General features: G+C 44.0%; 1 protein-coding gene across 8 annotated transcripts in view; it reads left to right on the forward strand.

Annotated features, from left to right (window-relative positions):
* Positions 1-23,254, forward strand: part of magi2a (membrane associated guanylate kinase, WW and PDZ domain containing 2a) — a 396,740-nt gene that overhangs the window by 334,916 nt on the left and 38,570 nt on the right. For 7 of the 8 annotated variants that reach the window (XM_049566794.1, XM_049566795.1, XM_049566796.1 and 4 more), the window contains exons 11-12: positions 9,043-9,074; positions 17,091-17,298. The exons of the other annotated variant lie outside the window; for it this stretch is intronic. In XM_049566794.1, coding sequence (XP_049422751.1) covers positions 9,043-9,074; positions 17,091-17,298 — 240 coding nt within the window. The remainder of the gene's footprint in view (positions 1-9,042; positions 9,075-17,090; positions 17,299-23,254) is intronic. 8 annotated transcript variants of the gene reach the window in all.

Consider the following 23,254-nt stretch of genomic DNA (forward strand, 5'->3'; position numbering starts at 1 on the left):
CCAGGGAATAGACATTAATTATACACTATGAGTACGTCATATGTAGACCACACTGTGTTGGTGTCATTGCGCCAGACCGTGAGACATGGGCATGTGTGTTCATGTGCTTTCAATGTTCTCACTCGCAAGCGCGCACATGTGAACTTGGTGCACAGAGAGGCAGTCAGAGCTACAGGCTACAATGAGGCTAAAAACAGAGTTCAAATGATGTTTTTCCAAACAACTTTTTATGTCGGGGCTTCAGGCTTCAGGGCTTGGATCACTACGGACAAGCAGTATGGAGATATTTTGTGGTTTCAGTTATGTGTTTTGGGACGTTTGAATCTGGGGCGCCGTAAGCCTCCTTTAGGTGGAGTTGTGCTGCTACCCCCTCTCCCCTTGGATCTCCGCAAGGGATGTGAGGACTCTAAAACTTCACCTGAGCCTCCCTCGGCATACGGGTGAGTAGATAATGGCTGAATTTTCATTTTTTGGGTGCACTATCCCTTTAAAGTCTGGCATTTGGTTTCTACCTTTTTATAACGTCCAGACCTCTTGTGCACATTGTGCCCAGGAACATAGAGCAAATTAAGAAAATTCAGGCATATTTCAAGGTCTTTGCCCATAAATGCACTGCCACAAATGTCAGTTGGGTCATAAGTGATGATTGCGAGGAATTATTTTTGTATAAAGGGGTAGGTGTTAGAGCAGGTCGTCCACTAATTGAAAGAAAGGCGGTTTGATCTGCAGCTCTTTTGGTCTGCAGTTTGAAGTATCCTTGGGCAAGATATTGAACCCCAAATTGTGTTTGAATGTTTAAAAAACTGAGCAACAGGTGGCACCATGTACAGCAGCCTCGGCCAGCAGTGTATGAGTGTGTGAATGGGTGGCTGTGACAAGTAGTGTGAAAGCGCTTTGCGTGGTTGAAAGACTAGAAAGGTCCATCCATCCATATGAGTCTGTACAGCCCTTTCTCATTCAGAATTTATCAAATACAATTGCTTTGTTAGTGAGTAAGACTCCAGCACCAAAATCTTCCTTTCACAGCAGTATGATACGTTCCTGGGTGGGGTCAGTTTGTAACACAGCCAGATGATACCTTATGCGGTGGTATGATACGCCACCAGTTGGCCAGATGGCACCTGTCAGAATGAGATGCTCCTGGACAGCGTCAGTTTGAAATGCTGCCAGTAAAGACTTGACATAAGACACTGGAAAGTCCCTGTAGGTGGAGCAGGATGGGCAATGTGTGGGTCCAACAAACCCAGAACTTTAACCCAGGAGAGATGTGTTTGCTTCTCGTATGAATGTAAAGCCAAACCATGGTGTTTTTTTCTAAACCTAACTACGCACTGGTGTAATAAACATAAATACGAGGTGTTTTACTGAAGCTGTAAGTATATTTTGAGAAAAACTAAATGCATCTACCGAGCAGAAATTCGAAGCGTATTTTTAAAAAAACATGCATGAATTGACACGAAGTCCCGCAACATCAACAATAAACACAGAAGGATACCTAACATATTATATGTAGACGTGAATGGCACTGACAAAGCGGGGATATTTGACGAGTTGGGATGAGAACCTGAAGGTCTATACATTTCATTTTAACGAATATCCTTCAGTCTATAAGCCGTGGTGAGACAGCTTCACTGCCTCACAAATGATGAAGTTGTGGATGTCGTTATAATGATGTGGATTTTATCTACTAAACTTTTTTTTTTTTTCATGTTACCGCCTGCATGTGTCACGACTCCCAAAGAACTCGCCATCAAAAGTGAGACACATGCGGCAAGCTGACCGCCAATTAACCGTCCAAACATTGAGCCATTTAGGATCAAACCATCCAGTCAATTAAACCCCATCACCTTGAAAAACGCACGCTCGTAATATAGTTGTGATATTTAGCCATCCCTTAAATTTGAGTTTGACTCCTGAGCCGTTTTTGCCCAACAAATGGGCACTCTGTCTCTCATCACCAGTAATTATTGTGCCTCTGCGTATGTGTGTGTGCCAGCATATGTGCGCGTGTGTGTGTGTTTGTGTGTGTGGCAGACAGCCTCATTAGTGGCTATCTAGACCATTAACAGGCTGTGTCCTCGTTGCCACACCAGCAGAGACACAGGGCTGTAATTAGCTGCTGAGACTTGCAGCTTGTTCACATGTGCGCTGGCTTTCCTCAAACAGGCCGCGTTCTCCCTCGCCGCAGTCCGCCCACACACTCAGCACAAACGCTGAGCCACATGGTTTTGATTCACACAGGTTGTACGCACACCTACACGACAGCCAGGCACACACTCTTTCCCCGTCTTATCCGCACACATCCCAAGGCAGCCTTCTGCACACAAGCCCCCGCACACTTACATAAACTCCCCGTTCTACTACTACCACTGTGCATTATGAATCAGCCGCCCAATTCGACCTTTCACCTGGGATTGGTCGTGTGCACACGGATGACCAGAGGCCGCTCTGATAACAACGCCGACTTCAGGTGAAGGTCTGCTTTGTAGAGAAACAGAAGAAGAAGAAGGAGGGTTTGATTCACTGAGCCTCCTCCAGCCTCCCAGGGAATCGGTGTGTAACTAGACAGTGATTCATTGGGTGTGTGTGTGTGAGATAGAATAGTTGGAAACAAAAGAGAAGAAGGGAACGGGAGGAGGGAGCAGGAGAGTGATGAGTTCGGCTCTCTGCCAGTAGACCACAGACTGTCGGCCATGTTCACACTTACAGCTCTGTCCCCCGCCGAACCCAAAGGAGCTGCCCGCCAAGGATCAATATCCCGTCCGGTCGGCTCCGGGAAGACAGCCAAAGGGCCGTGTGCGTGATGGACGAGACACTGGGATTAGATCACAGCAGAAACAGAAAGGGTTAAACAAAGCTAATAGCATTTAGCCTCACTGCCATTAAAATTAGATGACAGAAGCAAAAGTTAGGCTCTGCGTCTGCTCCATGTGTGTGGGAGGATCAGAATCACTCACCTCTTAACAAATCAAGCACTCCTGTTTGAGTTTTAATGGGATGGAGTGATTAGCCGCTGATTGCATGAGCGTGGTTAAATCCATTGTGCTGTTTTGAGCTTTAATATCATGCACATTCAACCGTGGGCCTTGCAGATGATTTTGTTTTGCACACAGCCACAATTACGCCGGTTCTCGAGAACATCGGGGCGAACACGGGACGGGCATCTGAATGGAGGTGGATAGAATCGGTTTTCTGCTGCGGATGTTAAGTGAAGCTGCCAGCCTCCCTCATCAAATGGAGATACATATTCATAGAGGGCTGGAAGATTCACGCACGCTGCCATCAGCTCTAGTGTTATCATAGTCTCATTTGAATAATTGAAGGGCCAGTATCGGCCTCTCGTTGAAATTAAAGAGATCTGTGTTTTTGTATGGGTGAACAAAAGTAGCCTTATGTGTGTGAAACGGTTGGATGTGTGTAGGTTCTTTTCTGCACCCTTGGAGCAGAAAGGCTCTCTGGAAACACTTCCTAGTTCAGAACTCTTTAATTGGAGTTTTGGGATGAAATTGAAAAAGAGGCGCGACCTCAGCCAGTCCTATTCATCATTACCTGCCAGGGCTGAGGTAGAGGTTGAAACACGAGAACACATACACAATCACATACTTTTCCACTGGGGATCTTGAATAAGCGAGATATTCTGGGCATATGCGCAGATTTTCATCGTGTTTTCACAAATCAGCACTTATTTTAGTGAGAAATCTTAATTTTTTAAAAGGTTCTCTTCTCATTCCCACAATCTCCTCCCACAAAAATAGTGCATCTAATCAACGGGCGCTGGTAGTGAGTTGAGGTGACAAAATTTAAAATTAAATAAAAGTTTGTGTGCAAATACAGTTTATCTTTATGTATGATATTGATGCCAAATTGACAAGTACACTGTCGACATATGATGCATTTTATCTTGTGTTTCTAGAGTTATTTGTCTTTGTGAACATGTAAGAAATTGCTAGTATGTCATATTTCTTGAAGGGAGTTTGGTGTAATATTTTCCACCAGGAACAGGATGGGCAATAGTCTCAAGAGGAATCTAGTTTTAGTCTTGCAAACAGCGACCCTGCAAGATCCCCAGTCTGTGCAAAATCTTTTAGTGTGTGACTAAAAACTCAGATTGTCTTCAGATGTGAGAGGCTGTCAGAGTTATGTCTTTTTTCCCAATAGTATCCTTATTGATTTTAACAACAATAAACAAAAACATACACACATCCAATATGTGTATATGTACATCCACAAACACGCAAAAGAAAATCCACCCCTCTCCCTCACCCCAAAAGTATGAATTTAAAGAAATAAAAATAGATAAAATAAAAAGAATAATAAGTGAATGAATGAGAGAGGAAATAAATAAATAAATAAAAATAAGAGGCAAAAGAAAATCATTAATTACAGGTTGAGGATGGTGTTAGTGCAATGCAGTACACTTCAGTTTAAGTACATGTTATATTAATGTACAAATTTTGCTAATAATTAACAGACTATAGTCTACACACATTGTTTTTAAGTACAGTGAATTTCCGGCACAGAGCTTTTATTTTGAAGTGCAGTTTCGTACCCTGAGTGTCAGACTGAAGCTCCCAGAACCTTCAGTCTGACACCGCCTCCATTGAAGGCGATTTACAAGGGGGAGGGAATTTGATTTTTCCCTAACCAATCAGTAGAGATCAACAACTCACCCAGAATCTGACGTCATTAGTATCCATGCCTCGGGGGTGCCGAAAACAAGCGAGCATTGCCCGTTTAAAATGTCTCCGTCGTTGTGCATGTCCAGCTGCATCGCTGTTAAATCCAGTTTAGCAGCTTCCTTAATTTGGTCCTCCATTAACGCGAGTAGTGGCGAAATACCTCGATAGCATCGTTAATGTGGTCTGTAGGATCTGTAGCGGTTGCCATTGTTGCTATCCTCACCAGTTACCCACCAGCGTACAGCTTGACATCAGCGTGGCGCTGATTGGCTAATCGCTAGACCCCTGGCGTTCATTGGTCTGTCCGGCGTTTGGACGAGATAAATCGCAAATTCATTGAAGTATGCCAGACCAGAGATGCAAGCCTACTCAGTTGAGTGGGCGGGGTCTATGGTCTGGAACCAGGCTAGCAGTTTCGGGCTGTAGAGTGAGTGACAGCTGCTTACGGAGACAGCAAACTAGCTCCACAACATGGCCAAATGCAATGTGTGTGTTCAGCTCTCAGTACGTCAAAAGTCAAAGTCCCACTGATTGTCACACACCTGATTGTGTGAAATTTGTTCTCCGCCTTTGACCCATCCCCTGAGAGAGCAGTGAGCAGCAGCGGTGCCGCACGCGGGAATCATGTGGTGATATAACCCCCCAATTCCAGCCCCTGATGCTGAATGCCGTTTCATGTTCAATATCAGCCGTTTCAGAAGTTGTGTGAAGTTGCTGCTCGAAAACTCAAGATTTCCTTATTTTGCTACTTCAAAATAAATGTTTGTACGTAACAAAATAACAGGGGACTTTTATTGTGAAGAATCTGCAGGAAATGAAATGTGTTTATTACTGAATTACACACAACACCAACTCAAGACAAGCCATCATAAGTTCAAGACACACCTTCAAGAAGGCGTTGCAATGGAAATGCAAACCAAACCAAGCCAAGCCAGCCCATGACTGTCGAAAAGGGGTGTATGGACAGCTACTAGCTCAAAGACATGGCCAAACACAAGTATGATTCTGAATATATTAAACTGTGTGGACCTTGAAATAATATTTACGGAGACAGTTGGACCCTTTGTTCGAGAGTATGGTCAGCAAAAATCTCTGCCTATAGATCAAGGAGTTGGCTAACAGGTTTGTTACTTCAGACAACACTTAGCCTAATGATACCTGGCAGTTAGTCGGTGTTGGAAATGTCTAACGAGCAAGTTAAGTCAGCAAGTGCTAACGGTTTGCTTATCAGCAAATACCTGGGAAGTGCATTTGTTCTAAACCACTGAAATGAAGTCATGGAAATGGGGTAAAATGTGGAAAAGTTTTAAGACTGTGCTGGTAAAGAATGTGTGGGAACATATATACTCGTCTAGCATGCATCAGAAAACAGTGACACTTACAGAGGAGCGTGACACCAGCTAGCTCAGAAGCTAAGTGCTGGATTGACACTGCAGGGTTCATGTGGTGTAACTCTGTGTAGCCGAGCTGACAGGTCTGGTTAGCAGTCAGTCTAAAGGCCTCTCAGCACCGCGGACAGCTCCTTTCACTCCATCTCTCTGTCTCTCAGTCCTTCTCTCAGCCTCTCGCTCCTTCTCTACTTTTAGCCACGGGGCACTTTGACACCCACGTCCAACTAAATGTCTGGCACGCCTGAGTTAACAGCAACGCTACCCTGGGGAACACCTCGGTCAGTGATGCCTGGTAGTGCCCCTCCTCTCTGTCTGTCCAGCTCAGCTCAGGTCCCGTCACCCACACCGAGAACTGCTGTGTTGTTGCGTCCTTCACACCGACTTAGATGTAGGTACGCAAGACAGAAAGCTTTTCACTGATTGACCTTCTCCATCCCTCGCTGCTATCATTCTTTTCAAAAAACATCCTTTGAGTTTTAGATAAGCTGTTGTACGAATATAAATATGAATCTTGTTTTGACTGATGGAAGCTGACAGTCTGAAAAAACACTGCTGAATGTCTTTGTGTGTCTCTTTTGTTAATTTCCATGTTGTCACCATTCCACCGGCGGCTCGGCGAGACGAATGTTTTTACTGTGCGATTGGAGTCTCGCCAGGCCAACACTGGGAAGGCTGGCGCATAATTCGAGCAGTCACCCCATAATTCGATCCCCCCATTTGCATACGCTTGTAGCGTCCCAGTGGGAAGACAGTGGCAGCACTTGAAAGACAGGAAGAGGAGAAATTGAATCAGGAAGATGGAGTGTGCACCTTGTTTTTTTCATGCTCCTGTGAATTAGACTATAGTAACAGCGCTGGGGCATATGTTTCATTATTCTGTGAGCATGTTGTGCTTTTCACTGATTGTTACCTTTCATCATCTGAGATAGATTTCTGGGTGTTGTGTTTGAACAATGCCGTGAACAGCACAGATGCGGCGTCCCTTGTTAAAGGTCAAAGTCAGATGAATGGGAAAGTCAAAGGAAAACGTGTGCCCTTTACCTCGCTGCGCTGTATTACAAACTGAAACCAGTTCATTGTGAGGTGTAATCATTCTGAACCTACTTACGTGAAAGCTTTTCAACTGCCTTTTCATCACCACTGCTGAGGCCCCTGACAGATCAATGAGAGATTCACAAATACCTCTTGTGGTAACAGTGAGAGGGGAAAACAGTCCTAACAGGAGCTGATGTGTGATGACGAGATGAAAGGTCTCAAGGTGCTCACAGGAGATGTGAGGTGTCATAAGGACACAAAAGACGGACATCTCAGTTGGGGTTCTTACCACCGTTTGTGACCCACAGCCTCTTGCTTGATTGATACCCAAATTTTCATATGCTGTGTTGCCAGTTGAGTGGTGAGGCGGGTGGGGGAAACAGGGGTTGGTAACAGAACAGGGTTTTTCAACTAACCAGTCAGTAGGTGACATCCCTTTGTGTATGCTTGTGTATAAGGGGGGCTTGCCTGTAGCTACCTCTGTGTGATGGCTTTCTTGCTCACTGCCAAAAGTACTTTGTAAAGGTATGTGTCCTGAGTCATGTGAGGGCAGAAAGGAGCATCAGTGGTTTGATGCGGCTCCTGCAGTGATGCAGGCACTGCACCAGACCATCGTGGTGAAGAGGGAGCTGAGCCAGAAAGTGAAACTTTCAATTTACTGGTCCATCAACGTCCCAACCCTCACCTATGGTCATGAGCTCTGGGTAGTGACCAAAAGAATGAGATCCCTGGCAGGACTCAGCCTTAGGGGGCGATCACACAGAAATGAGACGCCAGAAACACAGACGCTTCAAAGACACTTGAAACACTGGAAGCACTTAATCAATGCGCGCTAGCTACTGGCGTCTGACACTCAAAACGTTGAAAATATTTTAACTTTTCACTGTCTAAAAAGAAGTGTCTACAAAAATGCGCGTCTAAAAAAGATGCTTGAACGCCGGTCAGACGCACCGTATCATTGGAAAACAATGGTTTTACTGGCGTCGCGTTTCTGGAGTTTCATCTCAGTGTGATCGCTCCCTTAGAGATAGGGTGAGGAGCTCGGACATCCGGAGGGAGCTCGGAGTAGAGCCGCTGCTCCTTTGCATCAAAAGGGGTCAGTTGAGGTAGTTCGGGCCTCTGATCAGGATCCTCCTGGACGCCTCCAGTTAGAGGTGCTCTGGGCACATCCCACTGGTAGGAGGCCCCAGGGCAGACCCAGAACACGCTGGAGGGTTTTATATCTCATCTGGCCTGGGGACGCCTTGGGGTCCCCCAGGAGGAGTACCTTAATAAATTCATGGAGCACTTGTTTCAAGGGTCAATATTATTTCACTTAGTGTTTGTTTCTTGTTTCTTCTACTCCGCTAGTGGCCAAAAAATCTGTTAATTCGGGTTTTATCTTTCTTTCGTGATATATAAACAGTTTTCTTAATGCAGAACATATCAGATCTCCTAAAACCCCCAAACAGATCATAAATCCACACACTAATAATCCTAATCACTGCTGGAAAAGATGAATTCATTGCTTCCTTTATTGGCTAATATCATTTTCCCCACCTGTCGATCGCTGTCTGTCATGTTTACTCACGTCCATCGTTTCTATATCAAGACATCTCATATTGTGTTCGACATGCTTCTCGGCTCTTTTTTAATCTCTCTGTCTTTACAATAAGTCCATTGATATTTATTTGCCATCTTGTGCTCTGTGCTTTTATCTCCTTTGAGTCAGTTATGCTTTTCTTTGTCCTTCATACCATTCCCAAAAACTATTTTCATGTCACGCTCTTATTTTTCATTTGCTTTATCTGTAATTCAGTGTTTTTATTCATTTTGTGTTCCTCATAAACTCCCCCCCCGGATTTGGCTTCCACAGCTGAAATTAAACCTCACATCTCATGATCTGTTTCTACCATCTTTTTCAGTCTAAAGCATTTTTTGTTCTCTCAACATTGCAGGTCACTATTCACCCTGGAAGACCCCTAAGCAGGTAACATCCACCAGCCTCCAAAACTCGGACTGTCCCCCCATTTCTGCTTTTTAATCAGTAGATTGTCACTTTAGCACCAATGGCTGCCGTGTGAATAGTGTATGTGCTAATCCAAATGACTTTAATCTTTTATTTTACTCGTTTGTAAGATCTACAAATGACTTTTCAACCCCTCCCCTCGCCATACTAACTCTACTGATGATTCACTACATGTCCGTGGCTTGTACAACAGCTGGCCCTTGATATTCAGCCCTTCTTTATTGTCACAGGGTGAGGAAAGGTCAAGTGGGCCATTCATAACATCACTCATCTCTTGATCCTGCAAGTCAGAGCTAATTCATAACCTGACTCAGTGCCATCAGGGTTATCCACACTGAGGGCATTTGAATTATGCTGCAGCTACAGTGCTGCTGTTCAGACTGCTTTGGCATGGCCCACACGCATTTTCATCCTTTCTCCATCTTCATTTTACAATAATTTTGCAATTTTTTAGAAGCTTTTGTTGCACTTTTGTATCACCATGCATTTGCTCCCTTCTCATTTATCTTTCAGCTTGTCTTTATTTCCTTTTGTCACATTAAAGGTCCAGTGAGTAAGATTTAAGGGGATTTAGTGGCATGTAGCAGCAACCATCCTTCCAAAACAAACAGACCTGGTGATTTAAACTGGTAAAAACAAGGAAAAAGCAGTTTCATGTTACAAGTCTGTGTTTCGCCAATGCTGATTGGCATGTCTGAGACAAGCAGCTAGCCCAGTAACTGCTTATCTGTGCTGACCTTTTTTCTCTGATAACTTAAGATCCAGGTGTTCAGGAGGTTTTACCACGAGCCAAATTATCTGCAGAGGTCTCTTCCTCTCCAAAACAAACAGACCTGATGATGTACACTGGCAAAACCACTGAATAAAACAGCTTCATCTTAAAAAAATTGGTGTTTGAGGTGCTCAGTAGCTCAATGGGTAGAGGGGTCCCAATTAAAAGGGCAGTGTCCTTGTGGCAGCGGCTGCAGCACAGGTTCAATTCCAGCCTGTGGCCCTTTGCTACATGTCATCCCTTCTGTTTCTCCCCTTTCACGCTTCATGCTTGTTAAATAAAGGCATAAAAGTCAAAAGATAATTAACAAAAATAATAATAAGGTGTTTTTCAGTCATGGAGGGGCTGCTTACAATGGTGGCTGATGCGACAATGCAAATGCCCCTATCTAGAGCTAGTGTTTGATTTGTCTCTTCTGAGCTACTGTAGAAACATGGCGGTGCAACATGGCGATCTCCATAAATAAGGACCTGGGCTGGTTGCATAAAGCACCTTCAGTTAAGATTTTCCGTAAAATCTGATTTAAGGTTTCCTTTAAATAAAATCCGTTGCCGTTAACCACCTGGAAAAGATGATGTCAGGTGCTGGGCGCTGCTCTTGTGCCTTTTTTGTGCCAGCTTTCAAGAGCACGGCAGCAGCTTGCGTCTGAGGTTGCTTAGCATCCTTAACCAGCACCATATAGCCTATTTACCTGACATCCTGAGTGCAGAGCTGATCTTCTTCCAGGCGCTGTTTATATGTGTGTAGGCCTATCGTCTGTGGGACGGATGTAAAGCTCTGGGTAGCCCTGCACTAAGGGGGCAATCACACAGAAATGAGACGCTAGAGACACGGATGCTTCAAAGACGCTTGAAACGCTGGAAGTGCTTATTCAGTGCACGCTAGCAACTGGCGTCTGGCGCTCAAAAAGTTGAAAATATTTTAACTTTTCAGCGTCTACGCTCATCTAAAAACACACATCTAAAAAGAAGAGTCTACAAAAACATGTGTCTAAAAAGACGCCGGAAAAACGTCCGTCTAAAAAGACGCTTGAACGCCGGTCAGACACACCATATAATAGGAAAACAATGGTTTTACTGGCGTCGCGTTTCTAGCGTTTCATCTCTGTGTGATCGCTCCCTAACATGATCAACTTATCCATATTTTTCAGACTGATTTTTTTTATTTTTCTGCGACTAAACGACCAATGAAATCTTTCCGACTAATGACCCTCCTGGACAGCTAACGTTTCATCGACTGTTAAAAAGCAGCCTGAATGGTCACCCATGTCGTTCATGGCTAATGACACCATTCAGAAATGGCTGTGCCAACACCCTTAAGTACTTTAATCAGCTAAGGAAAAACTAAACCTTAAGTGTCATACTTAAGGAGCAAACTTAAGGTGCTTTGTGCAGCCGGCCCCTGCTCCCTATGTGGATATTAACAGCTCATTCTAAGGTAACGAAAACACAAAGATTCTGATTTTCAGATGATGACACTAAAGAAAACATCCTTATATTCCATTTCTGCATATATATCACCCTGAATCCTTCACACTGGACCTTTAAGCATATGTAATATCTCTGCAAACTCACATTCGACCTCTCCTCCCGCTGCCTCCGCTGCCATAAATACTCCACTATCATCTGCTGTCCCTGAGCACATGAAAACTCCATCCACCAAACACCCCCTTTTAGATCAGATTCACTTTGTCTTTATGTGTATTTGTCACACTCACATGCCTGCACACGAGCCTTTCCACCCATCTTTCTTTGTTTCTCTTTGTGCGACTATGTGTGTAATCCATTTCATGCCTGGACGTCCTCCCAGCGCTGCTCTGACCAGCACCTGACCCCGGCTCATGTTGTCATCATTCCAGATCAACACAGGAAGCCTGCTTTGTGCGGCTCCGTCGACACTTGTCCCCTGAAATTGGCCTCATTGTTCGTCATTTCTGCTCCCTCTCGGTCTTATCAATCTCCTCCATTTCTCTCAGAATAATTGTAATTCTCAGCTCTGAGGGGGAAAAAAAAGCCTTGAACGTCACAAACTAGCAGACGCCATGCAGAGTTTCTCTCCCTTGTCTTGTCTGCTCACATCTCACTCTCTCTTTACCCCCCAGTGTTCATTTGTTGGCTGCCCCACCCTGCTCTGCCCCTCTCCCCCAGCTGCTGAGCCCCCCACACACCAGAGTTCAGCCTCAGTTTAATTGGGTATCATTTGTTGCAGGAAGACTTCTGCAGCACTGAGAATGAAATATGGAGGAATTTGACTAATAAGGGAAGATCGGGGAGTCGCCTAATTGTCATATCGACCTACAGTCGAGCTCAGCCCGCAGCTCCCGGGAGTTTCGTTTGCAAATGAGCTTATCGAGATTTGTCTGTCAAATCTTGCCAATACTGTACGTAACAGCTACTTAATGTTGGAGCACATTACTCAATGATGTTGTCTCATAAAGAAGACCTGCCTGCAGTGTCCTCTATTCATCTGACCAAATAGATTATAGGCACAGTGTGCTCGCTTGAACAGTCTTAATCAAACAGACAGAGGGAGATGGAGGGAAAGTGAAAGGGAAAGAGAAATCAGGATGCAGCAGTCTAATCCAAGCCTTAACAAGGTCTCCAGTCTCAGCAGCCTGCCCCGTGCAGACGTGCTCCACATCAATAGCAGACACCAATGAAACCACAAAGAGTGGAAACACTCTTGATTCCGTCCCGGTGCTTTTATGAAGCTGATATTTATTCTCGGTACATCTCGAACCAGATGCCCTGTAATTCTCAATATTAAAGCGTGCCATATGCAGCCAGTCTCACCGTCTCAGTTTCAAAAAGCCTGTCGCTCCCTGCGGATCCGTCTCTCACTCTTTCTGACATGTCAACATGTCATCTTGGCTATCTGCTTAGTGTCACGCTGTGACTCAAGCGGCCTGACTTATCTGACACATCAAGGCTGACACTGTGACTGACTGGTGTTGTCAAAACTGCCGGTGTCACTTCAAACACTTGACAGTACATTTCCAAATTTGTTTTATCCACATTTTGGATGTAAATTGGGGATAATATAGAAAGTACTACCTTAACCGCAGTCTGTAGTCCCGACTGCGACCAAGAGGGTTGACACTGTGACCTCTTTCTGCAGCCCATTCGCCAGAAGAATATGTTGGCATTGTGTGTTTCTGCAAACCACAAATAAGTTACATTTATGCATTTCATACTCATCATATTAAGGATTTTAAAGTGATGTAATGATTGTAAGTCAGAGCCAGAGGGAAGTTAGATGGCATGTCACCTAGGCCAGATGCTTACCAAGCTGCAGACCACTGAGGGCCGCTGTTAGAGGCCAATAATCAACAAAAGCAAGGAACCTGGTGGTGTGTTTTCGTCAGCTTTTTAAGTACAAAAAGCAGTTGTTTTCTAAGCAAGAAATTGCTGCTTTCTCTGCTGGGATAGTGGCACTAAAAGCACTTGTAAATTTATCAAGACAAAGCTGCCTTTCCGGGGTCTGCCCGTTGGTCCGACAGCCCATTGGTCCGACATCCCATTGTTCCGACCATATTAAACCCATTGTTCCGAAGTCCCGTTGTTCCGAAATCATCACAATGCCCTGTGGTTAAGGTCTGGTTAGGTTTAGGCACAAAAACCACTTGGTTAGGGTCAGGAAAAGATCATGGTGTGGGTTAAAATGAAAAAGAAAGTGCCAAACACATAAGCTGTGAGCCTGCTTCGCCTCAAGCCTTTCCCAGCTGACCCAGAGCCAGTCGCGGCGCACCATCAAGACAGAAATACGCCCGCCAGGAGCCGTTCAGCACTGCGGAGAGCTCCCCACACAACCCCGACCCCAGAGTTAATAACAGGAGGTCATGGTGTTTCACTCTCTCCTCTCTATGACACTTGTATCTCGACCAGTAACCTACTTTTGTTGCGTTGCTGATCCTCTATGGTACACAAATACAGTGTAGCCTAGTATAATCACATATCAGAACAACGGGACATCGGACTAATGAGAGGTCGAAACAGTGCTATGGCGCCTGCTTTTCCTGCCTTGATAGTGGCAAAAAAAATCTGTTGTTTTTTAGCAAGACATTGTTGCTCTCCCTGATGGGATAGTGGCACAAAAATAAGCTGTTTTTTACTAAAATTGTCCAGCTGGTATAGTAGTACAAAAAGTGATTGGTTTTTTACCAAGGCATCACTGCATTTCCTGCCAGGATGGTGCCACCAGAAGCAAGTATTTTAAGCCATAAGGTTTTCCAGCAGCTTAACGTAGGTGTTCTGTAGGGACCTAGTGGTGTGTTTTCATCTGCTTTTTTGGCATGAATATCAGTTGTTTTTTATCAAGACATTACTGCTTTTCCGGCTGGTACAGTGGCACCAAAAGCAAGTATTTCAAGCCAGGGACCTAGTGGTGTGTTTTAGGCACGAAAAGCAGTTCTTATTTCATCAAGACATCGCTGCTTTTCCTGCCAGGCTAGTGCCTAACCGTAACCAAGTGGCTTCTGTGCCTAAACCTAACCAGACGTTATACACTGCATTTGAGAAACGCAAAGTTTCAACGTATCCGCTACATGAGAACATGCAAATTTAACGCATCCGTGGTTTGCAGTCGCATACAATGCCAACATTTTTCTGGTCGTCGAGTACATCATCCGTGCCCCTGCTGGCACTTGAAGCCCTACACACAGCGCTTGATGCGCATGTACGTAGCGGTGTAAAACTTTACGAAACAATCCATTTTGCTGATGTAGTGTTTCAAAAATGAAGCAGTCTGTAGCTGGTTATTTTAAAAGCCAATTGAAAAGAGAGAGGAGGAGGCTGGTGTGGAGGGAGAGGTGAGAGGTTCAGACTGAGCCAGTGAAGAAGAAAAAGTACCACTTTCAGGCACAATGGCCAACACATTACTCATGGCTGCAGCACAAGGGTAAAGCTATACTGTGTGTATTGTAGTCAATGTGGCACGTCCATTACAGGCAACTCTTAATTTGTTACCGGGTCAACACAGTTTAAGCTTGAGTTACGAGTCGCCGTCAATCTTTAAATCAATGCAGAACTAAGGGATGCAAACTGTTTATCAGCCTGCATGGTCATTAATTAATACCAGGCTGTACCAAAAAAAGGGTGCAGCCAAATCATGTGTTGGTGTGACCAATCGAGTGGAAAAGTTAATCTGGAGCTCTGCCTTTTATTAACAGAGTAGCCAATAGGATCATTAAAAAATGCAGCCATCCTCTCCCCTCCAAACCAGGGCCATATTTATCTGTTTATCACGGTCTTCTTTATGTTTCCTGTCCATACACACACACATCCCTGACACACACTGAGATTTAAAAGACAAACAAAGGGTGGAATTGTTTTTGCTTGTTTCAACAACTAACCTCACTAACCGTCTGGCTTCCCGTCTGTCTAACATGACTTGATCGTTTGCTAAACCCCACTCCCAAACAGGCCATTGTCCAATCATAGCTTATCAACTGTTACTAGGCACGGCAGACCTGTCAAGCTTTGGGTTTCTCCGAATTCAAAACAGAAGAGGGCGATAGAGCGATGCCTAAAGAGGGAATAGAAGTTAGAAAGCATTCTGGGGCAGCACTGAGGATAAGTTAAAGGAAGAACCCCAGGTTGATATCAGTATAGGTAAATATCTCCTCATAAGGTATATTTTAGACTCCAGGAAATCAAATGGTATATTTCTTAATCCTTACAAGGCCAGAAGCCCTGAGGCATCACTGGATGATTGGAGAGGAGTTCATGTTTATGCAAGCAGTTCAACTCAGTACATAGAAAGTAAATAGGATAGTTATAGAAGCTGATATGAAATTGCTCCAGGATGACTTTTTCTTTAGCTTACTATCGCCCTCGTTCCCACATCAAAAAATATATGGGATTTTTCAATTGACCTTTTGCTGGAGCCCACACTGTCACTAACTGCACTCCCTGAAGAAATATGATCATATTTTTGGAAAAATGAAGCAGTAATTCCAGAGAGAAGCAGACAGAGGGGTCTACAGTCTGTGTTTGAAGGATATATCCAGGATGTCAAACTGACTCAGCAGCAACAACAGGTTAAACAGACAAAGATAGTTAGAAGCTAAAGCCGAACTATAGGCTACAGATCACAGTGTAAAAGTGAACCACCACATCACTGCTGATCGCCACAGAACACAATGAATATAAAGGGAAACTTTGCTGATATTCAACCAGCTGTGTGGTATTGCAGTGTGTGCAGATGAACGGTGTTTGCACAGTTTGATGACACAGAACTGGTTGAATATCAGCAAAGTTTCCTTGCTTCCCTTCACTGGTCTTTGTTTCACTGTTACAATCATTAAAAAGCAAAAGCAGCATGTGTATACATTCAGTAGGCTATATCTTCAGTAGCTAGCTAGCTAACCCTACACTTTCAGGGTCTGATTTTGGTTTTGGAACAGGGAAGAAACGTATATCTTTTTCCAACCTCTCCAGGTAACGAGTATCATTAATACACGACGTGCCCCAGGCACAACATTTAGCTCCAAATCCACAAAACCAGCCTGAAAATGAAGGAAACCTGAAACGACTGCATCAGAGTCAATGGAGCACAGCTGTGTTTTATTGAATTTATCGGTAATACTGTACTCAGGGTGTATAAGAGCAATGCTGCTCCTCTATTTCCATCTCTTATGGATCAGCAGTGGTGAGGATGGTGACTTTTAGCCTTGAAGCTTTAGCCTCTATTATTCAGCAGTTGACCATGTATGTAGCCACATGTGCATATTTAAGGTCCTTTGACAGGCTTTTCATTTTTAAACTAATCCGCTGGACATAAAAAATTCAGCAGGAGACAGTTTTCAACCAGCTAGCTAAGGGAATTTTAGCGGTAGCATTACCACTGGTAAAAGAGTTATTTCAACAAAATCCATGGTCATCGGCTGGAAATAAGAAGCCTGCATTCGTCTTCCTGTTTCTGTAATCAAAAACCCACTGTTTCAAATATTACTGTGAATTTTGATGAATACATTTGCCACCGTTTTTAGGGTAAACTCCAAGTGTACTGTGTGAGAACTAAAGGCTTGACAGGAGTGACAGTAAGCTAACTGAGAGCGATGGGGATTAGCAAACAGTCAGAAGTCTTTAAAGCAAACTGCTTCAGTTTTTCCTGTTGTTGTCATGGTTACCGATTTAACATCGAGTGTCACGAGTGGGAAAGGTGCCAGTGAAATATTGACCCCCTCATGCCGCTGTGCTTTACAGGTACTGGAGCAGTGGGAGTCCCAGCAGGGCCAGAGCAGCCCCGCTCAGACCAGCCTGTCCGCCCCTGTTATCCCCCACAGCGCCCCCTTCCCAACACACCATCTCCACAGGGCCTCGGTCCCAGACTCAGCCTCCGAGGCCTTGGCCCTGGCTAAACCCGACCCCTATGACCTTTATGAGAAGTCCAGGGCTATCTATGAGAGTAGGCGTAAGTACCAGAGCTGTCGCTGCAGGTGTAGCGCTGTGACAAACACTCCTCTCCTTAGCACTTAAGAAAGATGGAGTCCTCGTTGGAAGGTGGAGTCATGAAGATTCATCACTCTTTGTCTTTCTCTCACAAACACACACAGATTCCTTTTTAACTCTCTGAAGCTCCTCAGAAACTTTCAAAGCTTGTTTAAATGATCCGACCTTTTTCAAACTGAATTTTCAGCCCTCTGCTTCACACAGTCAGACGTTTCGTAGATATTCTCCCCTCACAGCGTCTGCAGCCACTAATTCCTCATATTATCTCATTTGATCCTCGCTCATTAAATGCCCACACAAGCCAACACACACACACACACACACACACACACACACACACACACACACAGAACCTGCCAACAGCTCAATCTTTTTACTCACTTTACATCCAGACTTTGACATGCTGCCAGCTCACATCATAAACGCAGATGTGTTCATGAATAAACACTCCACGCAGCAGCTGATCTTTTTGCGACATAATGCCGTGGTGCCAGCTATGTTACCGTCCTCTGACTTGTAAAACGTGGAAGAAGTCATTTCTTGTTATGATATCGTCAGGATGTATCATAAAAACTCTAATGCCCCGTTGGACTTTTTGGCAGTAGCAACTAGTATATATGTCTTTATATGGGTGTGTGTGTGTGAGTGAGTGAGTGAGTGAGTGAGTGAGTGTGTGAAGTGCTGTAACAAGGACATAGGTAGATTTTTTAACATTATTTAAAGGTGTGGTATGCAGGAGGTATCCCAAATTATTCTATAGACTCATACAGAAGTAATCCCCCTCAATCTTTTTGTATTTTCTTATTGTCCGTGGCCAGGATGTTTATTGGTGTGTACCCCCACAGGGCTCAGGTGAGGTCGGGGCTTCACAAAATGGTACAGACCAGGGACCGTATTCACAAACATTCTGAGAACACTCTCTGAGAGCTCCTAACTTAGCCTAAAAACTTTTAGTAAGGAGTCCTAGCTCAGGAGTGATTTAGGAAAGTTCTCGGAGCAACTCTGAGCAAGGAAGGGACAGAAACTTTTACCTTAGTGAGGAGGTCTGGTTGACACCTGTTACTAGGTCTTTTAACAGATGTGATTGGTTGTCACAGACACGCCTTTTTGTGAGCTTCCGAGGTGTGGACACCTGTTAAGATGATCACTCTGCTGATCAAAGTTTGAGGCAGACACAAGGCGGGGCGCGAAGATGAGACACGGGAGAAACGAAACAAGGAAATATGTCTTTAGATAAATGAGACTTTTTTCCTCTGAAGCATCACGTGAGGTGACATCCGTTTGTGATGACAGCGGCAGCTGATTACAGCCAGGTCAAGTGATCGAGGATCGAGGAGTCGAGGAGGGATATTAGGATGAACCCTTTCACCTTAGTGAGGAGGTGTGGTTGACCCTGCTGCTAGGTGTGACACAGTCTTTTAACAGATGTGATTGGTTGTCACCGACACGCCCTTTGTGAGCTTTCAAGGTGTGGACACCTGTTAGTGTGATCACTCTGCTGATCAAAGTTTGAGGCAGACACAACTTATCACTACTGGAGTGTTGCATCTTTCCAGTTTTCCAAATATCTTAGTGTTGTGACCATTTTGTTTGGAGCGTGATAGCGTTATTGGGTTGGGTGGGAAATGTGTGCATATTCCTAATGAGATCGACCACAAACATTATTCCTGCACGATCTGGGGCTGTATTCACAAACATTCTGAGAACACTCTCAGAGAGCTCCTAACTTAGCCTTCTAGTAAGGAGTCCGAGCTCAGGAGTGATTTAAGAAAGTTCTCAGAGCAACTCTGAGCAAGGAAGGGACAGAAACTCTGGGTTCATCCCATTGCCGAATCTCACATCCATGTTTCCCTTACTTGCAACTCTTCCTTGCGTCTTAGCTCTACCCTCGTAGGACACGGGGGGACGCAAAGGACGCGAGGATAGAAGAAACAAGGAAATATATCTTTAGATAAATGAGACGTTTTTCCTCTGAAGCAATGTCCGTTTGTGATGACGGCGGCAGCTGATTACAGCCAGGTCAAGTGATCGAGGATCGACTCGATCGAGTCGAGGAGGGATATTGAGATGAATTGGTGAGGAGGTGTGGTTGACCCTGTTGCTAGGTGTGACACAGTCTTTTAACAGATGTGATTGGTTGTCACAGACACACCTTTTTTGTGAGCCTGCAAGGTGTGGACACCCAGTGGAAAGGAAACAAACTGCTGATGTCAAAGTGTTGTCATTGTTAGTGTGATCACTCTGCTGATGGAAGGTCGAGACAGACCCAAGTCATCACTGCTGCACTGTTGCATTTTTCCAGTTTTCCAGACATCTTAGTGTTGTGATTATTTTATTTCTGGTGTTATAGCGTTAGGTGGGAAATGTGTGTGTATCCCTAAAAAGCTCCACCGCACATATTCTCCCTGCCGACGTCATCTATAGCGTTTCATTTACCCAGTGTCATCCAGAGTTTGGAGAACATTTCTCTGACCTGTTTGTGTCTCCACCATTTTCTCCTCTGATTAAGAAACTCTTAAGCTTCTTAAAAGTCCTCGTCCCTGCTCCTAACAGTTTTTCACCTTAAGAGGTCTTTTAAAGTCTAAGGTGCTCTGTGAATAACTTTTATTTTAACAAAGACCTGGTCTTAACTTTAAGGGGAAATGCTTCGAAAACATCATAACTCTTTTCGCAGAATTTCATCACTAGGAGCAACTCTTAGTACGAGGAAGCTTTGTGAATACGGCCCCAGGTCTGTTAATGGCAGCTATAAATATGATTAAAAATATGAATATTAACTTGTTTGCGTGTATAGTGTGTCAGCACGAGGCTTGTAGATTTCTGACGATTCCTTTGAGGTGGTCGTGACTGACATAAGATAGTAAAAGTTTTCACTGACAGGACTGGTGTTTGTTCTTATGTAAGGCACCTGTTATTCAAGAGGATGTGGCTGTCAGAAAGTCTCCTCGTCAAACCTCTGAGTCTCTGTGAACCTCTCATCGTCTGTCTCTCTGTGGATACTGTGATCAGTGTAACGTTCACATCAGTGTCTTCCTTACAGCGTATACATATATAGGGGTTGTGTGTGGTGATGTTCAGCAGGGAATAGGCAGACACAGATTTTGGGAATGCTCCGTTTGCTCCTCTTGCTGGTGAGGGTGAAGCAGGCTGGCAGCACCACAACCCCAAGCTGACGGCCTCCTGGTGGAGCAGTGTGAGCAAACTCTACTAATGTTGGTACATTACACAATTTTCTGTCAGCCTTAATGGATTGTCAGCAAAACAAAACATTTCCTCACAAGCTGTAGAGGTAGATAGTTTTGGGTACTTTCCACTGAGAGAAGAGTCCCCATTAAAACTGTCCACAGTGTGGTTTATCCAGAGTAACGGAACAGAGATGTGTCTATTGTGGATGGCAGATTTTTCAGAGATAGATCCAAACTATCAGCTTGGCTGGGCACCACAAGAGGTGAGTCAGAATAATATTTTTTGTTGAGGTGCACCAACCCTTTCAATGTTCCTTCATTATGCAGAGAAAGGCACATGAGAGAGCTGGCATCAGTGTCGAGTCAGTCTTTTCATAAAGTACCAACCCTGGTTAATGCAGCAGTTCAAAAAAAGCACTTTGTTATTGTCTCCTTAGATTTCAATCTGGATGTTTCTGTCCTTGTTGTTTCCTTTGCTCTGCAGTAACCTTGGAAACAGCTGTTTACAAACCAGACTCACCTTGAGGTCCATTTAGTGGCTGGAACTTTCCATCATATGTCGTAATCTTCATCAGCAGATGAAAATTATTCAGTTAGAGCACCACACATGAGATATGTTGAGAAAATACACATCTTACAATTTTTATATGGTGGCAATAGTTTGATGCTTTCAAAGCAAAATGTAATCTTTTCCTCATTACCTGGATAGTCATGTGTGTTTTTTTAAAGGGACAGTTCACCCCAAAATCAAAAATACATATTTTTCCTCTTGTTTATCAGTCTAGATTGTTTTGGTGTGAGTTGTGAGTGTTGGAGATATCGACCGTAGAGATGTCTGCCCTTTCTCCAATATAATGGAACTAGATGACAATCATGGCGTCAATGACAGTGTTCAAGGAGCCAAACTTTGGTGTCATTCTATGTGAGTCAAAGAGGTGGGCACTGTATATCACACTTTAACTTATCATATCTATATTGTTTCAGCTTTGACTGAAAAATCCTTCCACCAGATTAAAAAACACACATTACATGATGCTAACTGACATGTTTTAATCTAATATGCACGTTTGTTTTCCTGTTATTGGTGTCCAAACAGATCATGGCTATATCCAGCGGCTGCATCTCAGCCTCTGCTGGACATAGCCATGATCTGTTTGGACACCAAAGTCTGGCTCACTGGATATTGTCACTGTCACCATGACTATTCCTTTATAATTTCAGTGATGCTACTCAAAGCAGCAATGTCTCTTTCCAGAAATCATGACCCGGTTACTCAAGATAATCCACAGACCTTGTTGTGAGCAGTTTCATGTAGGAACGTCTCGCTAACATTGCAGTTCAGCAAAGAAGGACGCCATTAATGTTTACACCTTGTGCTGTCACGAGCTTCTTGACCATGAGTAGATGCACACTTCCTTCTGCACCTTGATGCAGTTGGCAGGTGTAGTTCGGTAGTCTAGATTGTCAGTCTAGATTGTTTTGATGTGAGTTCCTGAGTGTTGGAGATATCGGCCGAGATGTCTGCCGTCTCTCCAATATAATGGAACTAGATGGCACTCAGCTTGTGGTGCTCAAAGCGCCAAAATATACATTTGAAAAACTCAACAGCAATGTCCAATTTCCAGAAATCATGACCTGGTTACTCAAGATAATCCACACACCTTGTTGTGAGCAGTTTCATGTAGGAACTATTTTCTTTCTACTGTACTACACCTGCCAACTTTAACACCGCGCAGAAGGAAGCGTGCATCTACTCATGGACAAGAGGCTCAGGTCATGATTTCTGGAAAGAGACATTGCTGTTGAGTTTTCACATGTTTTATTTGGTTCAATGTGTCATCTAGTTCCATTATATTGGAGAGAAGGCAGACATCTCTACGGCTGATATCTCCAACACTCTGCAACTCACACCAAAACAATCTAGACTGATAAACAGCACTACAGGGAGGGGAAATGTGTGTTTTTGATTTGGGAGTGAACTGTCCCTCTAAAGTGTGTAGTTCACCAGTTGACTGTGTGATCCTCTGACTGAATAATTGAACTAATAACTGTTTATATAAATGAAACAGCTGTGACGTCTGACCTTACATCTGGTGTGTGGTAGCTTGAGTAGACCAAACCAGATTAATAAATGCACAAGCAGTGAGTGACTCAGGAGTTTCTTCATTTGTATGCTTGCACCTGTCGCACATTAAGATTTGCAGGGATTTTATTATTTTAAGAAAAAAAAGCAAATGAAACATCTGCAAATCTTGATTACTGAGCAAGCTACATCTAGTGATAAAAAATGACATGACATGATTGAAAGCTTATGAATGGCTATTAAACGGACCTTGAGGTGTGATTAATTTGTCAGTATTCGTTTTTTGCCTTTTAAAAGAATCGTCACTTTGACAAGATCTTTGACTGCAAAAAGTCTAAAATATCTGCATGCATACTCTCCCATGTTCATCAGCAGACCCAGCTAAATGTCTGTAAGAAGCACTGTGTATGGTTTCTGTGGAAACAGCTGTGTCACTCCTCCTGTCTGTCGTCATGATTTTCTTTGTCCCCACCAAGCGCCAGCCAAGCGCTCAGTGTGATTAAAACAGTTACAATTGGAATCAATTTTTCATTCGCAGCCACTTGTCTGCGGTCGAGTTCATTCTGCTACTTTGCACATCACGGTGTTGTGTGAAGCCGCTGATTGCAGATCAGTGCCTGACTCTCACCTCACACTGTAAATAAGGGACG

This window comes from Epinephelus fuscoguttatus, linkage group LG22, assembly GCF_011397635.1.
Source record: "Epinephelus fuscoguttatus linkage group LG22, E.fuscoguttatus.final_Chr_v1".
In the NCBI taxonomy this organism is placed as follows: Eukaryota; Metazoa; Chordata; class Actinopteri; order Perciformes; family Serranidae; genus Epinephelus; species Epinephelus fuscoguttatus.